The sequence below is a fragment of the Ctenopharyngodon idella genome, chromosome 20 (assembly GCF_019924925.1).
Source record: "Ctenopharyngodon idella isolate HZGC_01 chromosome 20, HZGC01, whole genome shotgun sequence".
NCBI classification, from domain to species: domain Eukaryota; kingdom Metazoa; phylum Chordata; class Actinopteri; order Cypriniformes; family Xenocyprididae; genus Ctenopharyngodon; species Ctenopharyngodon idella.
Window position 1 is genome coordinate 8,374,810 of NC_067239.1, and position 23,818 is coordinate 8,398,627.

At 35.6% G+C, this 23,818-nt stretch overlaps 1 protein-coding gene across 2 annotated transcripts in view; it reads left to right on the forward strand.

The window, feature by feature from the left end:
* Positions 1–23,818, forward strand: part of ezrb (ezrin b) — a 29,422-nt gene that overhangs the window by 2,422 nt on the left and 3,182 nt on the right. For both annotated transcript variants that reach the window (XM_051875087.1, XM_051875088.1), the window contains exons 3-13: positions 4,197–4,280; positions 8,945–9,040; positions 10,846–11,120; positions 11,282–11,365; positions 12,884–13,030; positions 15,706–15,802; positions 17,379–17,542; positions 20,371–20,501; positions 22,123–22,283; positions 22,378–22,470; positions 22,663–22,914. In XM_051875087.1, the coding sequence (XP_051731047.1) occupies positions 4,197–4,280; positions 8,945–9,040; positions 10,846–11,120; positions 11,282–11,365; positions 12,884–13,030; positions 15,706–15,802; positions 17,379–17,542; positions 20,371–20,501; positions 22,123–22,283; positions 22,378–22,470; positions 22,663–22,914 (1,584 nt within the window). The remainder of the gene's footprint in view (positions 1–4,196; positions 4,281–8,944; positions 9,041–10,845; positions 11,121–11,281; positions 11,366–12,883; positions 13,031–15,705; positions 15,803–17,378; positions 17,543–20,370; positions 20,502–22,122; positions 22,284–22,377; positions 22,471–22,662; positions 22,915–23,818) is intronic.

A 23,818-nucleotide genomic window follows, 5' to 3' on the forward strand; every position in this document is an offset into this window, starting at 1 on the left:
TGGAAGTGGTGGATTTGGGTTCAAAGAGTTATTTTTCAAGAATCAGTCATTTAGATGCTTTTAAATCGAGATTGGCTATCAGTAAAGTAATGATTGTCATAAAATTATTACACATTTTATTTTATTTTACTCTGAACCCCCCTATAAATGATTTTGAGGGTTTCTGTTTTCTAAATATATAATGCCCTTATTTTTCTTCCTGTTTCAGCATGTTTCAGGTGTGTCTATAATAAGTACTTTCAGCAGCTGAGGGTGTTTCCTCTCAAATCTTTGTTATCATTTGTTCTACTGAATAATTGATAAACAGACAATGCCTGTTACACCCTTTGGTGATGTAGTACAAAAGCGCATTGTGCAGTAATCAATGTGCTGATGTGCTCTCTGGCTTTAGCTCATACCAGCTCAACGAAAGACTAACAGAACCATCCAAATTGGAACTTCAGGCAAAAGGCAGTTCAAAGGAAAAAATAAGTTCATGTTCCCTTTCCAGAATTGTTACTAACTTTTTGTCCCTTTTTATTTCCACTTGGAAACATTACACTGGAAAAATGTGCCTCAACCTATATGTTTTCAGAACTTTAAAAACACATACAATTAATTGCAATTTCCAGCTGAAATGACCAACAATTTTTTTATTTATAACACAAATTATGATTACAGGGGCAGTTTATCACTTAATAAAGACTTATTTTTGTGCGCTTCTTATGACCTTTTACCATAGTTCATGATTTGTAAACTGATATATTTTTATGTTTACATATTTATGGCTTCACTTGAATTATAGTAAACTGGCTCAATAGCTCACCTAGTACAGCATTGCATTTGTGATACTAAGAGCTTGAGTATGAGTCCTGTTAAAAATGATTCTTGATAAAAGAGCTAAAGAATTGTACAAGCAAGCTAAAATGGCATTGTTTGTTCAGCAAATGCATTTTTATTTTGTTAACACTATTGGTTAGGTTTTGGTTTAGCGAAGGTTTAACCATGATAGAGTATTAACCATTTAGCGGCACTCACTGGACATTTAATTTTTCAACTTTTGCGATACATACAACACCCGACATAAAGAAACATTGCCAGATTCACTTTCATCCGTTTCGGATAAAACTGAATCTGCTTTTACTACCACTCACTAGATACTTGAAAGTGTCGTGAAATGTGCATAATGTAATATAATTTTGCAGAAATGTTGCCACATGCCCGTTTTTAACAATCAGAGTGTGTTGCAACATTTGAGGAAGATTAAATATAGGCTTTAAATAATTTGATGAGCCAAAACTATAGCAAAGAAACCATTTACTGTACACACTCTTAAAAACAAAAGTTCCAAAAGGGTGTTTTCGCAACCGTTTTTGGGTTCTCCAATTAACCTTTCAGTAAACAGTTCTTAAATGTTAAGAACATTTTATTAATCTAAATAACTTTTTTCCACTATTGTGCAATGGAAAAGCTCCATGGATGTTAAAGGTTAACCACAGATGCCAATAAAGAACCTTTATTTTAAGAGTGTAGCATTGTTTGTAGATCAACAGTAAATGCATATATTGTTATATTTTCTATAAGCAAACTTTGTTTTAGTCCGTCACTTCCAGAGTTTTAACCGTCTTGTAACGTAGATTATTTGGTCTGATGACGTTTGTTGCCCGATGACGATAATTGGAACCTGAGATTGGTGACACTGCTTGATTTCGCCAGTCTAATGCAGCCAAAAAAGTTTGTCAGGCAGCTAAAACCTTTCTGAGAGCAATGCAGAGAAATGGTGAGACTATTAAAATGCAGCCTGATGCAGGAGGTGGACCACTGAGAGGACGTTTCTGAAAGAGACCCTTTGTTTTGCTGAGTAAATGGATACCCCTCCATCTCCCCCTCTTCGGCGAGTTGGATGCCAGTCTTTAAGCTGAACTCTTCACCACTAGATTTCAGACGTACACAGCAGGCCTATGATTCCTTTTCTTTATAATTCTTGTCAGTGGATGGTCTAGATCAAGTTATTTATTAGTGCTACTTTTTTGTGATTGTACATTTTATTTATTTATTAATTAACTAACACCAACCACGAGTGTCCTGTCCGTGTGACTGTGCGAATGTGTATGTGAAGCCACCATCACAGTGCTGTTTTCGGGAAAGGTCCCAGCAGTCCTCTTTAAGCTTGGTACAGGAAGTTCTTTCCATGTTATAATGCTTGTGGTGTTGATTGTGCACTACAACTGATTGTACACAACACTTTATATACTTCAAGTAGGACTGGCTGAGCAAAAATTTATATTTGATAAATATATCTTTAATTATAGTTGCGTATCATTTATTTAGTACATGCTTTTATCCAAAGCAATGTACACATGAGAATAATACAAAAAAGTAGTGCTTCCAATACCAGAGTAATACCATGCTCGAGCAGTGGATTTAGCTCTTCTGGTGACGGTTGGGAGTTTGTTCTTCCACTTAGGTTCAGTTTTGGAAAGTGACCTTGTACCACACTGTGTTGGCATCGTCAATATTTATGTATTTTCTCTGAAATGGCTTAATTTTTTTTCTTTTTACATGGAGAAGCTGTCATTTCAACCAAACAGTCATTGTTGCAAGGAAAATCACAATATTTAGTCACAATAAAAGTCATAAGAATTAAAACAAAAAATAGAAATGGTGAAAAATTATCAAGGTATGTTTTCCACACCATTTATTTTGCTAAAAGATCACAACCAATATGATTCTTAAATATTGAATCATTTACATTTAAATGCACGAATAAACATTTATATGCAGGCAAATACAACTCTTTATTGATAATACAATTTAAATGTAGTGTATGACATAAGTCACACATTGACCAAACAATGTTCTGACCTAATAGCAATGATTATATTTTGAATTATGGTGTTTTAAAGAAATAGTACACCAAATTCAGCAGACTTTATTTTTTTTTATGTATGTATTTTTTTTTTCTTTTCTAATTTTTGTATTCCATTGAAGAAAGTAAGTACTGGTCCTTTTTTCCATACAATTACAATAAATTCCACTTTAAAAATGACACGCAAGCACCCAAAAAAACCACAGTTTGTGCTCTTTTCCAACTCAATGCCTTCTTCCTGAATCCGTCGCTGTCTACGTTCATTATAATTGCTTGGAAAAAATGGCAGGTGCTTTCTTTAAAATTTCCCCTTTTGTGTTGTGAAGAAAGTTATATAGCATTTGAAACAACATGAGTGCAAGTAAATGATATAATTTCAGGATGTACTATTTCTTTTTTCCCCCCCATCAGTGTAAGGAGAGGAATCTATTGTCTGGTCTTTGTGTTTCTGTAATTATAGTTATGATATTTCATAGTGGAGCATTTGTTTTAAAGCAGTTACATAATTAGGAGTTGTCTTTCTTTTTTACCAGACAACACTTAATGCTCACACCCAGTATGGTTTGTCTGTGATTCTCCACCAATATTCTTTTTTTTTTTTTTCTCCAGTCTCCATAATTTTTAACAGTTCTCATGGTAAATGAATCACTGAATCAGATATGCGTTTTACGATAGTGCTTGGATGGGTCATTTCAACAATGGCAATTCTTGTCTGTTGGAAAATTCTCTTAGACGGCCATTTTCTTTCCCTGTATGAGAACTGCATTTAATACTTTCCTCTAGATGTAATTTTTTTTTTGGCTCTTACAAATGAATCCTTGTTCCTTGATTCTGTGAGTCTGTTGTCTGTTCATTGTGACGAAACGCCTCTGTTTCATGTTTCTTGGGAAATTGCTTAAAAATGACTCTTTGTTGTCCCATAAAATGGTGCAAATTTGATCTTGCAACAGCTTCAGCCTTTTTCTTGTTGACTTAGTCCTGTCAAACATTAACTATAGAATAGATTGGCATTTCCTTTTTTCAAATAGTGGCTGAGGCGCATTGTTCTGTGCAGCCACTCCTGCAGTTTTCCCAATTTTCTTTCCAGCCATGTCTGTTTGAAGAATCACAGTTGGGGTCATCTGCTTGCTACAGACTTGAGTTATCAATATATAGATCATTACTGACTTCATCAATGGGCCAATTATTATGATTTTTGTCAACATGGTTGTGATGGTCTCATCATCAGATGGAAAATTGTTGTAACCTTCTTGTAGTAGATGACCATTTTCGTTAACTGTTTCTGTTTCTGAAAACACAGATGTCAACATTAGTTGCTAATGAAATTTCTTTTTTTCCCTCTCTTTAGGTAAATGTTCGCGTCACTTCGATGGACGCAGAGCTGGAGTTCGCCGTTCAGCCCAGCACTACTGGCAAGCAGCTATTTGACCAGGTCTGCAACAGCTACTCAAGACATAACTGCACTATAAATACTAAAAGATGTCCAGTGGTTACAAACAGTTGTCGCAATATTAGCTCAAACTTGTTTTCTGCCATTATATTTATTATAACATAAAAATAAAGAAAATTAGGGATTCACTGAAATATAATTCACTAAAAAATTCACTGAAAAAATACTGAAATTCACTTTATTCACTATACATATGTATACCTTAATTCTGTGTGGCATAGATTCAACAAGGTGCTGGAAACATTCACAGATTCTCAGATTTTGGTGAATATTGACATGATGGCATCAAGCAGTTGCTGCAGATTTGTCAGCTGTACATCCATGATGAGAATCTCTCGTTCCACTACATCACAAAGGTGCTCTATTGGATTGAGATCTGGTGATAGTGGAGGCCATTTCAGTATGGTGAACTCACTGTCATGTTTGAGATGATTTGAGCTTTGTGACATGGCACATTATCCTACTGGAATCTAGAGTCTGCTGGTACACTGTGGTCATAAAGGGATGAACATGGTCAGCAACAATACTCAAAGGCAGACTGTGGCATTTAAATGATGCTCAATTGGTACTAAGGGGAAAATCCCAGTAGATCAGCAGTTTCTGAAATGCTCAGACCAGCCCATCTGGCACCAACAACCATGCCACGTTCAAAGTCACTTAAATCAATATTATTTTCCCATTCTAATGCTCAGTTTGAACTCAGCAGAACGTCTTGGCCATAGGTACGTTCCGATTGACAGGGTCCCTACACAGTGTTCACTGCTTCCTTCTCCCTGAGCACAGGATATCTATGTATAATAGTAACAAAATTTATGAGTACTCAAACGCATGCATAACTTAATCGCAGAGCCATTGAAAAACTCCAATAGATCTGCGCCATCGTACATTCTGACTAGTAACGCTGTGCGCAATGACAGTTGGGTGAATTATTTTATTTTATTTTTTTTTTCCCCTCTCAACTTCCTTTGAAGTGATCAAAGATGTATCGATGTTCTCTTACTCCCTATACCGTTCGCAGTGCCCTTTGAACTGAACATGTTCACTCCCTTCGGATTGGAATCTCACTTAAGATGGTAGAATACCCTGTGAAGTCCACTTCCAATCGAATTCTGGTTGGAACTCATCTCATGTCTACATGCTTAGATGCATTGAGTTGCTGCCATGTGATTGGCTGATTAGATATTTGCGTTAACTCGCAATTGAACAGGTGTACCTAATAAAGTGGCTGGTGAGTGAATCAAAAATACAAAAGAAAAATTTACATTTGTATTCATAGTTAAATACTTGTTACTCAAAGAAAAAGGAGTGCAAATATACCCCCCCAAAAGACAGAACAGACTGTAAATATGATCGCAACTCTCAACTTAAAATGACTGAGTAACAAACTTTGCCCTGGGGATAAACTAGTGTGCATGTGAAATGATCCAGATTTCAACCTATTTTATGTAAACATTGGCTGGTGATAATATTTTTGTTTGCAGTTGATGAGATACGCACCCCCGCTCTGATGTGTGATGAGATTCATGCAGACAAATCCAAACTCAACTGCAAAATTGGTTTACCTTTGCTTTTACTAGTCAGGCCTCAAGGACATCCTTACACATTTTTATATTGGGCACAAGCCCCAGTAAAGTTATACTGCTAAATCCTTATCTGACAACAAATATGACCTTATACTGAGCTAAGAAACATTATCGCTGACAGTACCACAGTACTGTGCCAAATTCTCTGTTGACTTAGAATCTGAACTAGTACAATTGACTTTTGATTGCATTAATGTAATGTAATGAATTAATTGTCTGAACTATTCATTTTATAACATGAACAGATGGTCCTTTTTTTTTTTTTTTTTTTTTTTTTTTCTTATCAGCAAATAATTGGTTGCAATCAATAAGTGGAATATTAAAAAGAGACTATTTGATTTGACTCAGTTCTTACAAGTTCAGGTTGTGTAACAGACAATGTATACCGGATATCTGCAATCCATCAGTTTAATCCCTCAATGACAGCTTCTCATTCTCTTTCCACAATTCCTCGATCTTAAAAACAATCATGACCTTCAGCTGAAACGGAAAGGAAAAGGTCTGTAAACAGTTATTCAGAGAAATGTTAAAAGGTAAATCAAGAATACAAATGAAAAATTTACATTTGTTTTCATAGTCAAATACTTGTTGCTTAAACAAAAAAGGAGTGCACTGGTAGTACATGGGTTAACCACAAAAATAACTTGGCTCAAGTTTGAATCCAGTCTTAAATTGGATTATTTGTATATAAAGCATCATTATTTTAAGTGTTGTTAAATTAATTTTTAAAATAATGTTTTGTAATTTTACAACCGGTTAAGGACATCACAGGACACACTCTGATTTCACTGGGCAACTGTCTGTCAGTAGCTCCAATGCCTATGACCTAATTTAATTAACGGCTTGGTGACATGGGATAATCCCCTGCAAATAGAAGGTCCCACACACCACGAAAACCTCACAGCAAGGCCTTTTTTTCTTTAAAAGAGCATATCCCTTGAATCATGACTCATTGACCATTACACTGATGTGCTTATTGACTGCCACGACTGTGGAAACAGTGAATAAGGGCCATCCCTCTCTGAGCACACTCTAGTTTTCCCATGTGGAACAGAACCCACAGCTGAAACAGTCTCCACTTCAGAGTAAGTGCTCTTAAAGAGGCAGTCATGAACTGTGTAGATGAGATTTTCTCACTGAAGCCTCTGGGAGGCCAGCTGTCCATGCTGGCAGGCTGAGTTAATTCCCTGCAGAATCATGGAACTCTAAAGTACAAAGCATTAAACAAAATTATGTGCAATGTTGTTATTAAATATATCTTAGCAGGTTGTTGCTTTTAAATAAAGCCTTTTCTTATCTAGCTTCAATCTTAAAAATTGGTGCCATGACCCAGGTCTGGATGTTTTGTATTTTTTTATATAGCATATATATTTCTTAAAGCAGGTTATTGTTTTATGTCTTTAAATAAATCGATAAATAAAAGATTAAATGTATTCTAGAATTTTTTTTTTTTTTTTTTTTTTTTTTTTTTTTTTTTAACTAAGGTTAAATCCACTTTCTCGAATAGCTTTGACACTGATCTTAGAGATGCATAGAACCTGTTGAGCTGGTTTACAGCATTTCTGTTTGTCCTTGTCACCAGATTGGATCTGTTTTTCTGGGATTTGGTATGATTGTGAATGGTTACAAAAAGCAATAGAAAGTCTGATTGGTTGAAGAAAAACTATTGTTGAAATGTTTTGACCAAATGCAGATGTGTAAAACATTTGTCTTGAGTTGGTTTCTGTTTTGATTCTCTACCCCATAAGTGAAGTTCTCTTCAGCTACATTCCCACAGAAGAATAAATGCTAAATACGGTTGTGTACATAAACACTTCAGTTGATTACTAGACTGACAAGCTCTTTTAATTAATTAATTTATTTATTTATTTATTTATTTATTTTTGACTAAGAATGTGGCCCTTAATTTTTCTAGACTTTCAGGATATTTTGATAGCGAGTGTGCTTTATAAACAGAATCGTACTAGGCAACTAATTTGTCAGTCATGTCATTGGCACGTGTATGCACATATGCTTTGTGGGTAATTCTTTGGTGTCAATCACCATTACGCTTGAGACACAGATCTGAGAGAGTGAAACCTAATATGCACCTAACACTTCCTGCAGTCGTATATGTTCAGATGGTACGTTCTGTTAATTGTTCATAGTATCACACACAGAGGACAGGAGGACCATGGATCAGTATTTTAGCTAACCATTAAGTTGTGGCTGTAGAGAGCTCAAGTTAAGAGAATGAGGCGTTGTTAAAGTTTACCTGTTGACCTTTATTTCTATCAAATTAGTTATATTCTATGTCTAAAATGTACACTACCATTCAAAAGTTTAACATCGTGTCAATGTTGAAAATTCAATCATTTTTGCATGCTCTCGAGGTGTAGATCTAAACTCCAGTTGGACCAGCAGGTGATGGTCACTACATGAGGGTGCAGCATTTGCCATAAATAAATGTATATGCATCGTGCACAAAGCCTCTGGGAAATTGTGTATGTGCATATTGACCGTTTGAAATCTAAAGTTTGGCTTTCAGGGCCTCTGGTGCTTTCACATCCACCCCTGCAAAAGCTAAAGAGTGTGGATGAGCTAATGAACTATTTGGTGATGGGAAGAAGGCAAAAAATTGTATATTCCGTATTTACTGTGGCATATTCTTTAAATATGCCAATTGTTCTGTTTTCAACGAAACTGAAGTCTGTGCTCTGTTGTATTTCAAAGCAACAAATATACAGCAGTCATTAAAGGTATAGTTCACTCAAATTAAAATTGCCATTTACTCACGCCCAAGTTGTTCCAAACCTGTATACATTTCTTTGTTCTGCTGTACACAAAGGAAGATATTTGGAAGAATGTTTAACTAAGCAGATATCATCACCACCACCCCCCAGGTTATACAGGTTTGGAACAACTTGAGGGTTAGTAAATGATGACAGAATTTTCATTTTTGGGTGAACTATCCCTTTAAGCAGCCAGTAACAGCTTAATAATTCATTCATCTATTTAATGTGTGCTAAAAGGTGTGTTTTTTTTTTTTTTTTTTTTTTTTTTTTTTTTTTTCCCTCTTGACAGGTGGTGAAGACCATCGGGTTACGTGAAATATGGTACTTCGGACTACAGTATATGGACAGCAAAGGGTACCTTACATGGCTGAAACTTGATAAAAAGGTAATTGTACAATTACCGTTTGTATTAGAAACACCATGCTGAATATATATTTGAAATATTTGTAGATGTATCCTTATGCATACGTTTCCACTCCACATACATGCCTTTAACCTGTTGGACTGTGACACAGTCAACAGGTTAAACATTTGAATCATGTGTTTCCTCGTTGTTGTCTTCGTGCAGTTTATGCAATGTACTTCGAAGGAAAGCGGAATTCCTTGTACATGGAAATTAATGACTTATTGTGAAATTTTTATTTTTTTTGTATATACTTTTGTTTTAGGGTTGTCAGACGTACCAGTACTACCGGTATCAGTAGCTACTAAAATAAATAAATAAATAAAAATCATCACCTGCAAAGATTAACAGTGGTAACCGACGAATGAGACAAAAAGGCTCAATTTTTGCTCTGGTACCAAAATTGGTACAGAGAACTGCAAAACTTTACTGGTATTGTACAGTCTTCTGAACTGTTCGTACCAATTGGACAACCCTATTTTGGATTATGTGCTTATGTTTCAGTCTACTGATTTTTATTAATTATTAGAATAAGCATTAGGTTTGTTTCAAAATGTACGCATGAGCGATGGCCTGCTTAATACTGAATGCTGGTAGTAACAGACCTGTGGCTCTACAGATAATGGTCCTTTATACTTTCCTTTTAATAATAGAAATTGTATCAGTAGACAACTAAGAATTATAACCTTTATCGTCATGAAATGTAAGAGGAAGACGCATTGACATCCACATAATAATTAATATACAAAAAAGACCCAAAACTGAACCCAATCCCTGATGTGGAGCTATAAACTACGTAAATCATCTATATTCAGTCAGATTTACTCAGTACCAGCTGTTTTTGACTTTGTAAAATGGCCAACAAAATAAATATGCACCACTAATGTGTGCAGTGTGAAACCATATACCAGTACAACTAACAATTATGAAAATAGAACTTTAAATTGTACCTAAAAATGTGATTGTATATTTCTGTTCATAGTTATCTAGTAAAATCAGATTTCAAAAATTTGAAGTGTCCTAGAAGGACTGTTATTCTAATAAGGTGTGAAATATTTGAGCAAATACAGGTCATAAATGAGGTTTTAACCCACCATTAATCAGGAGCAGTAAACAAAAAAGAGAGACCAGAAGAAACTTGTTTGGCTTCATTCCTCTCGTAAACACCTCACAGATCAGAGCTTGAAAGGACGAGTGAGAGCGAGCAAGCACTTGTTTAACCCTAACACAAAAGAGAAGCTTTAAGGGCTCCCTGAGGAGTAAAAGCTGGATGGTTTAACATTTGAAAATGAATTAAGAATGCCATAAATACTCATTTTTGTAATTTTAGATTGATACTGTAATAAACAAAATTGGTTACACTTTACAATAAGGTCCCATCAGTTAATTCAACTGAAATTAACTACGAATGAGCCATTCAGGAATTTGTCTTTGTTAACATTAGTTAATAAAAATACAGCTGTTCATTGCAATTCATGTTAGCTCAGAACAGGTCCATTAAATTAACGGATGCATTTTGTAAAATTGTAATAGTAAATATTGTAAAATAAATAATAATAATAAAAAAAAAAAAAAAAAAAAAAAAAAATATATATATATATATATATATATATATATATATATATATATATCCATCCGTGTATAGCACTCTTGGCATTCATGTTGCTTGCTCAGTCAGATTAAAGGACCAAAACTAACTGGTGTATAGATAAAAACATTTAAAGGAGTGGATGATACATTCATGCTTTTATGATAGTCAACGTATGAAATCAACACATTTCTTGCAGGTCTCCTCTCAGGATATAAAGAAGGAGAACCCCATCCAGTTTAGGTTCCGGGCTAAGTTCTTCCCAGAAGATGTGGCAGATGAGTTGATACAGGATATCACTCAAAAGCTGTTCTTCATGCAAGTAAAAGACGGCATTCTGAGTGACGAAATCTACTGTCCTCCAGAGACTGCGGTGCTTCTGGCCTCCTATTCAGTGCAGGCCAAATTTGGTGATTTCAACAAGGAAGTTCACAGGCCTGGATACCTGACGTCTGATCGTCTCCTTCCCCAACGGTGAGAGACAGAGGCTTGGCTTAGCTGAGGCATGTCCTCCTGGAAGTACATGATATGAATTCTGCCATCAACACTTTGTTCCGGATAATGGATAAAGGTTTAAAATCAAGTCCTTGTGTCTCTTGTTGTATCATTGTCCATTTCAACATTGTGTCCTGCAGGGTTCTAGACCAGCACAAGTTGTCACGGGAACAGTGGGAGGAGAGGATTCAAGTGTGGCATGAGGAACATCGTGGAATGCTCAGGTTAGTTGACATCCTCTCAAAAACAATTAATGGCCCCTTTATTAGGACATCTTCATCTTTATATGACAATTGCACATGCAGTTTTGTGTGTAATTGTGTGTTTTTTGAACAGACGTCTTGAAAAGAACATTATACAGTAAGGGGTCTCCGCACATGGGCAGTGTCTAGAGTACAAGGTGGTCGAAGGACAGTGTAGTGCTAAAAGTAGATTTTAAAATATCAGTAGATTGTGGAATGAGAAACTAATACATCAGTCAATTGGACAGTCAGGCGTATTAATTGACTTGCTTGATAAATCATTCTATAGGCCCAGGTGGTTTGACGATATACAGTATGCCATGCAATGATAGATGTCAGTTGGTAGAGATTGTGTTTTGGCATTTATACCGCAAGATGTCTGCAGCACAATTTAAAAAAAAATCTAGTGTGAATTATATGTAAACGGTGCAATCTGTGTCACAGTGTAGACAGCTGCAAACTTGGTATAACTGTAGGTAGTTTATGGTTGCTAATGTCTCAGCTTTCCATATTACCATTCATTTCATAACATTCATAATTCAAATGATGTGCAGTTTAAATGATTAGCAATTTTACGACAATTTTATTTTTTGGTTATAAGTTCCATATAAAAAATTAAAGGATTGTTTTATAATTATGTATATAATATTATATTATTTAGTAATATTTTTAATAAAAATATTAAAAAATAAGATTTTGTTTCAATTTTAGTCTTAGTTACTAAGTTTTTATTGTTGTTTTATTATTATTATTATTATTATTATTTTTATTTATTTTTTTTTATTATTTCTATTTAGCTTTAATTATTTAAATTTTACTTTTGGTAATTTTAGTACTAAAATTAATTTCAGTTAGTTTCAAACATTTCTAATTTTATTTTATTTTCTTTAATCTCTTTCAATAACTGAATGATTTTTAATAGTTTTAGGGTCCATTTACATGACGTTTTCAACAACACACTGAAAACTTCATGCGTTCTGGCCTGAAAATGCAAACTTTTGAAAACGGGTTTCAAAATGCAAGTTTTTGAAAATGATACTGTTATAGTCTCCGTGTAAACTACAAAAATGCGAATTTGAGAAAACTGTGATGTCATGCGCATGAGTATTACGTGTTTATAGTCTATAGGCACGTAGTGTTTCTTTACAAAGTGATGTCGCCAACTGCTGGCCTGGCAGCAGAATACAGCGTTTTTAATTGTTTTGGATCACTGTGAATGGGGATTGTTTTGACCATGTTGTCGTCTGTACCCGAAAATGCAAAGGAAAAATGTTTTCATTTTTAGTACATTGTTGTCATGTAAATGTATCTTAGTTAACAATAACACCACCAAATGATATGAAAATAAATATCTTTTAATTGCAAAGCATTTAAATCACTGGATTATGCGATTTTGTAATGTGTAAAACCCTAGTTACTATTACCATGTTATAGCACATACACCAGCCAGCGTACAATCCGAAACTGATCATTTTGTTGTCCTGTTTTATTTATCCCTAGAGAGGACGCAATGCTCGAGTATTTGAAAATTGCTCAGGATCTGGAAATGTATGGTGTGAACTACTTTGACATCAAGAACAAGAAGGGAACAGAGCTGTGGCTGGGTGTGGATGCCCTGGGCCTAAATATCTATGAGAAAGAAGACAAGTGAGTTCAGCCTTTCCCAACATTCATTTGACATTATTCATATCTGAAGTGCCATTTCAACTATACTTCATGTATCTTCATTGTGTTTTGCTGTTCTTTTAAATCATTTAAATGACAAAAAAGCACTGTGCCAGTACCATGGTAAAATAATGGTATCATAGGGTAGTATTGTACATACTAAGAGTACTGTATGGTTACCATAATACCATGGTATTTTGTGGTATACCTAGCTTAGTAATACCTTTAGCCTGCACATCCATCATCCCCCTTTAATTTACACCAATCTGTGAAATCCAATCTGTTGAGCAATGACTTTTTTTGGTGATTTAGTTTGGTTTGAGGACATGATTCCGAGAACTCAATGTTCTTCTTTTAAGTAACATCTATTTTATTTCCGTTGTTTCCATAAACAGAGATCTCTATGTGTGTGTACATAAGTGCAGTGGCAACTAATGGCTTTTTCCCCACAATGCCCTCTATTTTAACCATAGCAACAAAGACTGGTTTTTCAAGCTGTGCAGTCCTTGAAAACGTTAGGCAAGGATTGTGTGTGTGACTGAGAGAAGGCTTTGCAAGCGCACACATGTAAAGATAAGAAACCATGTTGCACAACGACCTGTGAAATATTTCACATTCATCTGATCTTTGCTTGTGTTTGTACGGCGTATGTGGTGTTGTGTTAGCTGTGCTCTTTTTCAGCTGAGTGGGCCTTAGCTTCACATTTGTTACAAATGAACTATCTTAGAACTGCCAACATGTCAGTCTTCAAAAGCATGTGGTGATAGTTCAACATCGAATGCTATGATTTGAAATTAGAGCTGCATGATTCTTTCATGATTCTGAACAGACAACTACACAAAATATAATTTATTAAAGGTTCTGAAAAAAAGTTTATTTCTGCAGTCTATTTAAAAATATTTAATTAATCTGAATGACTGCATACTTGAATTCATACATGAATCAGCATTTTTGAACGAATATATTTAGTGAATGATTCAATGACAAATACATTTAACAGTCACTTGTCCCCCTAGTGGCAATACAATATAATCAATACAATCGTTATTTGAAGTGCCCAGTTACTTTCAAAAGGTCTTACTCTGTGTTCACATGATCCTTCAGAAATCATTCTATTATGCTGATTTAATGCTCAGGTAACATTTCTTCTTTCTTTCTTTTTCTTGTTCTTCTTCAATGTTGAAAACAGTTGTGCTGCTTAACATTTTTGTGGAAATGGTGATGAATGTTCAACAGTATTTATTTGCATTTATTAAATGTATTTATTAAATTTATTAAAGCATTTATTAAATAGTGAAGACATTTACAAAAGTTTTCTGTCAATTTGACCAATTTAATGAATAAAAGTATTAATTTATCTCTCTTTTAATCTTACACAAAATTTTAACTGTTTCAACAATAATAATACTAATACTACTACTACTACTACTACTACTACTAATAATAATAATGTTTCTTGAGCAGCAAATCATCATATAAGGATTTCTAAAGGATCATGTGACACTAAAGACTGGAGTAATGATGCAAAAAATACAGCTTAACTATCACAGAAATAAATTACATTTTAATATCTATTAAAATAGAAAACAATTATTTTAAATTGTAATATTTCACAATATTACTGTTTTGATTTAAATAAATGCAGCTTTGCAGCATAAGAGACTTATGTAAAAATACTGCATGTCTTTTGTCCACAGGAATAAAAAATAAGCAGGCACATTTTCGCGACATCTTTAGCAGCTCTATTCCACCTAGACCAAGTCAGCATGACAATCTCTCTGGAAATCTATTCCCACAAGAGCCAATCAAAGCTAAGCATGAGACGTACTGTAACAGACCATATGTATGGTCATAGCACTACAAGAACAAAACCGAGGGCCTCTTGAAATGCTTTAAATACTCCTAAAAATTATTTTAAGTTTAATATCATATAAATGTTTAATGAAAATGAAATATGACAGTCAAGAATCTAGGTTGATTTTCTCTACTCTTCTTTTCCCCAAAATTCCTGGCACCCTATACTGCACTACCCTATACTGTAAAATGTACAAAAAAGTACCAAAATATCATAGATACAAGTTTAAAATTATAATAGATTTAAATGGACTCTCCATCAAAAAGGTATTTAATAAATTACAGAAAGTCCTAAAAATAAAAGTTTCGAGTGCAGGATCTCTTATGCCATATTTATTAACATAATTTATTTTAACCATTTCTGTCATGTGTCATATGAGGTGGGCCACAGTAGATTTGTTCTCTTAGCTACGCATAGAAACAATGTGACATGGACGATGGAAGGCGTAGTTGTAATGACACTCCCATGAGCTCCACAAAGAGATCACGCAGCACACTCCTCACTGCGATTATGTCATTCACTCACGCTAATCGAAGGCCCTTCCTTGTCTTGACATTCCTTGAGTGTCTCAGTGGTGGACCGTCATGCCTGTGGTACAACATTCTCACTGCATTACAAACTGATCTCAGTTCTAATATTAATTTTTTTTGCTCAGTCAGCGAGATCTGATGGTTGTCGTCCACCTTTTAAATGGGGATTTCAGGTTTCATCCACCATATGATGTTTTTTTTTATTTTTTATTTAGCATGACTGTATGTTTGGAATGAAAACATCTCTCATGATTTCATCATTGTCCTTACAGACTGTCACCAAAAATTGGATTCCCCTGGAGCGAAATAAGAAACATTTCCTTCAACGATAAGAAGTTCGTCATCAAACCTATAGATAAAAAAGCTCCAGTAAGTGAAACTATGATTGTGACATGAGCCGCCTTCATACTTCACAGAAACTGAAAAACTGCTTTGACGAGAATAAAACTTGTTTTATTATACTCTAAAAGGCAAACATTTTATGCCACACCAATATTACAATGTCTAAGATTAGGTTTGGGATACAAAGTTTTAGGATTAAAAAATATGTTAAAGAACCATTATTATGATAAATGAATAAGAAATATTTCAGATTCTGCACCATTTGTAGGTCACTAACTGTATATTTGTATATTTGAAACATTGAGCATTGTGAACTTTGTACAAAAGGCTGTTAAAGCACAAAATGCTTTTTAAAACGTTCTCAAATCATGCTAGATAAAGGTGATCTTCAGGTTTTCATAAAAAATGGAAATACACAGAAAAAAACACTCATGTAAAAAACAACTTTCATTCAGAAATTGCTAGTAAATTTCACAATTAATTACAAAGAAATGGCAAGTAACACATTAATTAAATGTGAAATCTTGAAAGAGTAAAATTTTGTATTTTCTTGTAAAGTGTACTCCAATAATCTTTTAATCTGTTCTATTTACAACTTCAAAAAAATATATATTTTTACAGTGTACTTAGACATATGGAGATTCATTTACATTTTTATCTAGTCAACTTTTTTACCACTGTATCTCAATGAATATAAAATGAATATTAGATGAAAAACTTAAATAAAATGAGCTGAAGTAAAGTTCAAGCACTAAAATTGCTCAAACTAAAACTGAAATAAAAATATATTAAAACTATAAAAAATTAGTGCTGTCATATCGATTAATCACATATAACATAAAAGTTTGTAAATATATAATACACGTACGTGTGTGTGTGTGTTTGTGTGTGTATATATACACACACACACACACACACACACACACACACACACACACACACACACATATATATATATATATATATATATATATATATATATATATATATATATATATATATATATATATATATATATATATATGTGTGTGTGTGTGTGCATATATGATAAAATAGTAAACACACACCACAAATATATTTACAAACTTTGATGTGATAAGTTTGATAGCACTAGTGTTTTCTAAAATTAAAACTAATATAAAAAAAATAAGACTAAAAGTATAATATAAAAATAAATGCTAATTATGAATAAATAGTATAATAGTGTATAAATAATACTAACATAACACTGCAATGTGACACTCAAAAAGATTGAAAGACTGAGATGACTGGCTTTATTGACACACAAACAGCAAATCACTGTAACTCGTGCAGTTTCACGGTAAAGACTCATTCGTTTTAGCAGTGCTGTTTTAGCTGATAAACGCTAGCAGTTAGTCTCCTCTGACAGGCGGACCTCCATAGAGCGTTATCTCTGAGCGTCAGAGCCCATCTGTCTATGGCTGCTCAGAACAACTGCTTTCTGTAGGTCTTACATTTACATTATCACAGGACTTTATTATACAAATACACAGACTTTTCAGTGTGATCAAAGACCAATAAATTGGATGATTCATAAACGCCTGCTTCTATATATCTCATCTATTTCATCTTATCCTGGCAGGATTTTGTGTTCTACGCCCCACGTTTGCGCATTAATAAGCGTATCCTACAGCTGTGCATGGGGAACCATGAGCTTTACATGCGCCGCAGGAAGCCGGACACCATCGAGGTGCAGCAGATGAAAGCACAGGCTCGAGAGGAGAAACAACAGAAACAGATGGAGAGGTGAGGATGAATCACCATGGCGATGTGAGGAGTGATGTTGTCTCATCAGCAGATGCTGCAGGATATAAAACAGACCATATTCTACACTTGTGTAGCATCTTATTTCATATTAGAATTTCATAACTAGAAACTGGAATGGCCAAGTCTGTTTTTTTTTTTTTGTTGCTGTTGTTTTTTTGCTTTGTTGGTTTGCTTTTTTGTTTGATTTGATTTGAAACTGGATTAGCAAAGCCTGATTTGATTTTTGTTTTGCTTTTGTTTTTTTGTTTGTTTTTTCTTTTTCTTTTGTTTGGTTTTGATTTTTATTTTTGTTTTTTAAAGTCTTTTAAAAGACCAATTTGAAGGCTGTATTAGTGGTTGCTAAGGTTCTATGTGGTTGGAGAGATTTGCTATGTGGTACCTTGGGTCTTTTGAAAGGTTGCTAGGCAGTTTCTAGGTTTGTAATCAAATTATATTATATGGTACTGGTTTATCCATCTCAGATTAGCATCAAATAGCAATGTCCAACTGATGATATAACATTATGATAACTCTACTAAACTCAATTGCTTTGTTGCAAATACTTTTCAAATGGCGTTTTAGATGTAAATGACCTGTTACTATTGGTTAAAGGGTTAGTTCACTCAAATGAAAATTCTGTCATTAAATACTCACCCTCATGCCGTTCCACACCCGTAAGACCTTCGTTAATCTTCGGAACACAAATTAAGATATTTTTGATTAAATCCGATGGCTCAGTGAAGCCTCCATAGCCAGCAATGACATTTCCTCTCTCAAGATCCATTAATGTACTAAAAACATATTTAAATCAGTTCATGTGAGTACAGTGGTTCAATATTAATATTATAACACGACGAGAATATTTTTGGTGCGCCAAAAAAAAAAAAAAATAACGACTTATATAGTGATGGCCGATTTGAAAACACTGCGTGAGCAAGCTTCGGAGCATTATGAATCAGCGGTTCGGAGCGCCAAAGTCACGTGATTTCAGCAGTTTGGCGGTTTGACACGCGATCCAAATCATGATTCGATATGCTGATTCATAACGCTCCGAAGCTTCCTGACACAGTGTTTTGAAATCGGCCATCACTATATAAGTCGTTATTTTGTTTTTTTGGCGCACCAAAAATATTTTCGTCGCTTTATAATATTAATATTGAACCACTGTACTCACATGAACTGATTTAAATATGTTTTTAGTACATTAATGGATCTTGAGAGAGGAAATGTCATTGCTGGCTATGGAGGCCTCACTGATAGGGGTGTAAGAAAATATCGATACACGTGAATATCGCGACATTATGTTTGGCGATACTGTATCGATTCTCAAAAACACTGTATCGATATTTATATATTTACATCCAAGATTCGTTGCTTTTATGTTCGATTTAAACCACAGACTGTATAAAACCTAACCGCTAGATGGCAGTTATCTCAGAACGTAAACTGATGCGGAGCCGGAGAAGCGCAAGGTGAAGGTGTGTGCATCGCTAGTGTTAGCATTAGCAAACCCAGTTCACAAGACAATAGAATTATTCCGCTGCCGCGGCATACAGAGCTGAAGTGCGGATTCATTTTGGCTTTAGCTATAAAGAAGCCACTAAGGAAATCGACAAGAGTCATTTTGTTTGCAAAATAGGCCATGTTAAAATCCAAATACTCGGGAAACGCATTCAATCTGAGAGCTCGCTTAACATCCCGACGTCATCCGCGCTGCTGAGAAGCGTTTTGATAGAATATTTGATATGTACTGCACGTTTTCCTCTCAGTAACAAAATAAACACACAACAAAATTGACAGTGATGACAGCAGAAAGAAAGCATCTGATCATAGCGATGTGGATATGGTTGCACCAGCTCTGCAGTTCAGTACTTTAAATAGCACTTTATACAATGGACTGCTTTAAAGCAAACAGCTTTACAGTATTAAATATAAAACAAACAGTCATTCAGTCATGGAATAGGACTATGCACTTTCTGTTGTTAAGTAGTTTAGAAATTAAAAACTGCTGTAATGTGAACCTTTAAAACATATACACATAAAGAATCCTGCAGTCACTTTACTATTTTCCCTTTATTTAGATTGCACAAAATAGTGATTATTTATATAAATGCAAATGATACTGTATTGATTAAATAAAATTAAGTTGCTTGTCAGGTTTTATGAATATGGTTGTGTTCTTTATGACTTTCTTCTAAAATTAGATCTTTCTAAAAAAAAAAAAAAAAGAAAGAAATATCGCAATATATCGCCTTTCTTACAATATTGCAATATATCACAATATATCGTATCGTAACCGCTGTATCGTGATACGTATTGTATCGCCAGATTCTTGGCAATACACAGCCCTACTCACTGAGCCATCGGATTTCAACAAAAATATATTAATTTGTGTTTCGAAGATTAACAAAGGTCTTAAGGGTGTGAAACGGCATGAGGGTGAGTAATAAATGACATTATTTTCATTTTTTTGGTGAACTAACACTTTAATTAGCTTAGTTCATGCTGTTGCCCATCAGGATAAGGCAAGTTGCTGAATACTGAATAGATGTTGATATGTAAACTTGAGTGGCCATATGTCGGTCTCCTTATGGTTGTGATGTCATGAAGCCAACAAGATTTCTGAACAAGCCATTTTTGCAGCAGGTCAAGGAGTTTTGAATTATTAACATCAGACTGATCAAGGAAAATTGAGTTTTGTAATATATGACCACTTTAATATATCTTCCTTGGCAAGTTGGTCTGAGAGATGACTTTGGTTTGTGGGTATAGAGCGGTGTCCTGAGCAAACGTAACTGTGTGTCTCTCTGGTTGTGTCTTATCTGCAGAGCTCAGCTGGAGAGTGAGAAAAAGAGACGAGAGGCCATTGAGAGAGAGAAAGAGCAGATGGAGAGGGAGAAACAGGAGCTGATGATGCGACTCTACCAGTTTGAGGAGAAGACCAAAAAAGCAGAGAAAGGTAAGACACCAGGGTTCAGCGCATTTGTTTTTAATTGGAGTAATATCATGTAAAATATTTTGCTTAAAGTGTTTAAGTATTTTATGACTGCGTTCACATAAGCAAATGAAACAATCAACATGTGAATTGTTTTGAATGCTTGGAAAATGTCATGCTTTATATGTACTTTTCAAAGAAAATAATTTTTAACTGTCTAGGTTTAGTTTTATGAAACACAATATGGATTTATAAAAAAACAAATCTAACAATTTTTGCAATGATTGGTTTACTTGTGCTTTTTTTTTTTTTTTGTGACTCCGTATGGAAAATGTGATTCATAATTGGAGACGTCAAGCCAGATACAGTCACTTTGGTCTTTTCAGTTTATGTAACCATTTAGATTGTTATTCTATAAAGAGGAGACATCATACTTTGATCATCAGTGTGTTTGAGCTGACAATACCATTGACTGACTGGCAATACAAACACAAGGTGGTGTCGTGCTGCACCTGTTACTCAGTTTCTGCTGTTCGCATGTCATGATTCTTTTGTGTTTGCCACAAAGCTTTTCTTTCTGATATTCAGTTTGAGACTAGATTATTAGGCAAGTAATTTTTCATTCAAAGTTTTCGTTTCAGATTAAATATTTTTCCTGAATTGTGTGTCCATACATGTTAAAACAATCAGCTAGCTCTGACTGACTACAAAGTCCAACAAAGCTTTCTCAATGATCTCAATTTATGGGCTCTATCACAAAATGACATCACTTCTGCCTTTTCTGCAGACGTCACTCAGCTTAAATTACATTTCTGTCATTTACTTCAAAACCCATATGACTTTCTTATATGGAGCACAAAAGTCCAAGCTGTTCTACATATAATGAAAGTGAATGGTGACTACAGCTGTCAAGCAAGAATTCAGTAAATAATAACTTAAATTTCAGTCTGTTCCTATTATACGGCTTCAGATACAGAAATAGTGCATGAGTTATGAGTATTAATTTTATGGTGCCTCAGTGAGCCATTTTAAAGACAACCCCTCGTTCCCTTTCACTTTCATTGTGTGGAAAAAAGCAGCAAGAACTTATCCTTTGCTGTTCCATGAAAGAAAGGTCATACAGTGACATGAGGGTGAGTAAATGGTGACAGATTTTTCATTTTTGGGTGACTAAAGTAGACTAGTTAATAGGGAATACTAAAGCATAATTTTGGGGGCAGCCATGGCTTTATGGTTAGAGAGTAAGACTTGTAACCCCAAGGTTGCGTGTTCGATTCTCAATACTGGCAGGAAAAAAGTAGGTGGAGGAGTGAATGAACAGCTGTGTGTGTGTGTGTGTGTGTGTGTGTGTGTGTGTGTGTGTGTGTGTGTGTGTTCACGACTCACTGCCTAATGTGTGCACTAACTTGGATGGGTTAAATGCAAAGGACAAATTCTGAGTATGGGTTACCATACGTCACGTCACTTTCACTTTCGTTCATAACGTGGTCACCACTATTTAGTGTTGAAAAAACAGCAAACTATTCATTAGCATCACAGATGTGTAACCATGAGGGCATCACCACCTTCCATAGTGAGGCCCAGACCCATATTTAGGATGTATTGATGGTTGCACTTGAAATGAAATCTGGATTTGTGTTTTTAGACCTGCAGGAGCAGATGCAGAGGGCCATGCAGCTGGAGCATGAACGGAGACTGGCGGAGGAGGAGGCTGCCAGATTGGAGGCAGAGAGGCAGGCAGCCCTGCTCGCAAAGGAGGAACTGGCCCGTCAAGCCCAGGACCAGCTGAAGAGTCAGGAACAGCTGGTGAGAAATTAAAACGGTTTCTCAGAAAAATCACTTTGCCGTCAAAAGAGTTGTTTATTTTCCATTAACAATCCTCCCCATTCATCTGTCTCAGGCCGCTGAGCTAGCAGAACATACTGCTCGTATTGCACTCCTGGAGGAAGCCAAAAGACGCAAAGAGGACGAAGCCGTGACATGGCAGCACAGAGTAAGAGCATTAAGACATGAACCCATACATGAACTCAAGATCTTTGTCACTTTTTTGACCCCTGATGAGTTTGCATTACTGCAAAGGTGTACAAAAACTGTCTGTATATCTATATACTTGGCATTCTTGAGTTCTTCAGTTAATTGGATTGGTGGACTTTGAGTCTGAACTTTGTGGTGTTGGTTCTTCAAGGCGCAAGAGGCCCAGGACGACCTGGTGAAGACCCGCGAGGAGCTTCGCACTGTGATGGCGCCACCTCTCCCTCTATCTCTCCCTCCACCTCCACCTGCCTATGAACCTGATGAGAATGAGTTTGAAGATGGGGAGGAGAGCAACAGTAGCTACAGTGCAGACCTGCAGACAGGAGTATTCCATGACCATCGCAATGAAGAACAGCGACTCACTGAGGCCGAGAAGAATGAACGAGTTCAGAAACAGCTGTTGGTAAGTAAAACATTGCAGGAACATTGAACTTTACTAGACTTTAGGATTAGAGCCTAGGGCAGGTTTAGCCAATCATGCTCCTTGAAGGCTACCTTCCTATAGACTTTAGTTTCAAACCTGCTCCAGCAGATCTGCTATTTTCAAGTAATCCTGAACACCTTGATTAGCTGGTTCAGGTGTGTTTGATTAGGGTTGGAAATAACTTTGCAGGATGGTAGCCCTTCAGGAGCAGGGTTTGCTTATACTTCCTTATGTCTTAAGTTCAGGTCTGACTCCAGCATGATCCTAACAGGGTTCAGGTTAGGGTAACCTTTGTGCGGTTTTATTCTTCTAGGTAGATCTAGGGTCTTCATTAACTCTAGTCCAGGGGTGTCAAAACCTGCTTCAGGAGGGCCACTGTCCTGCAAAGTTTAGCTCCAGCTTGCCTCAACAAACCTGACTGGAAGTTTCTAGGATGCCTAGTAAGAACTTGATTAGCTGGTTCACGTGTGTTTCATTGGGGCTGGAGCTAAACTCTGCAGGATGGGAACAGACTCCCCTGCTCTAGTCCTCTAGTCCAAATATTTAAAAAGTCATAAAAGTGGGATCCCGATCCTGATATCCACCATCGCTTTTTGGCGTGCTCTCATTGCAGGAACTGGGAACGATTTTAGTTATAGGAACGGCTTTTGGAGGACCTGAATTAGCTCCTACTTCAGAGTAGGGTCTAACCCAGCACAATAGGAACTACCAGTGACCTAAGTGTACACTGATTGGCCGAACGCATGCCATACAAAACACTGGCACCCGCCATTTTTAAATACAAAGTTTACATATACTTACTCCACAAACTAATGCGAACATGGAAAGCAGTGAAAGATGGACCGATTTCAAAGTCCAGGCACTTCTCAACTGATCAGTGTCC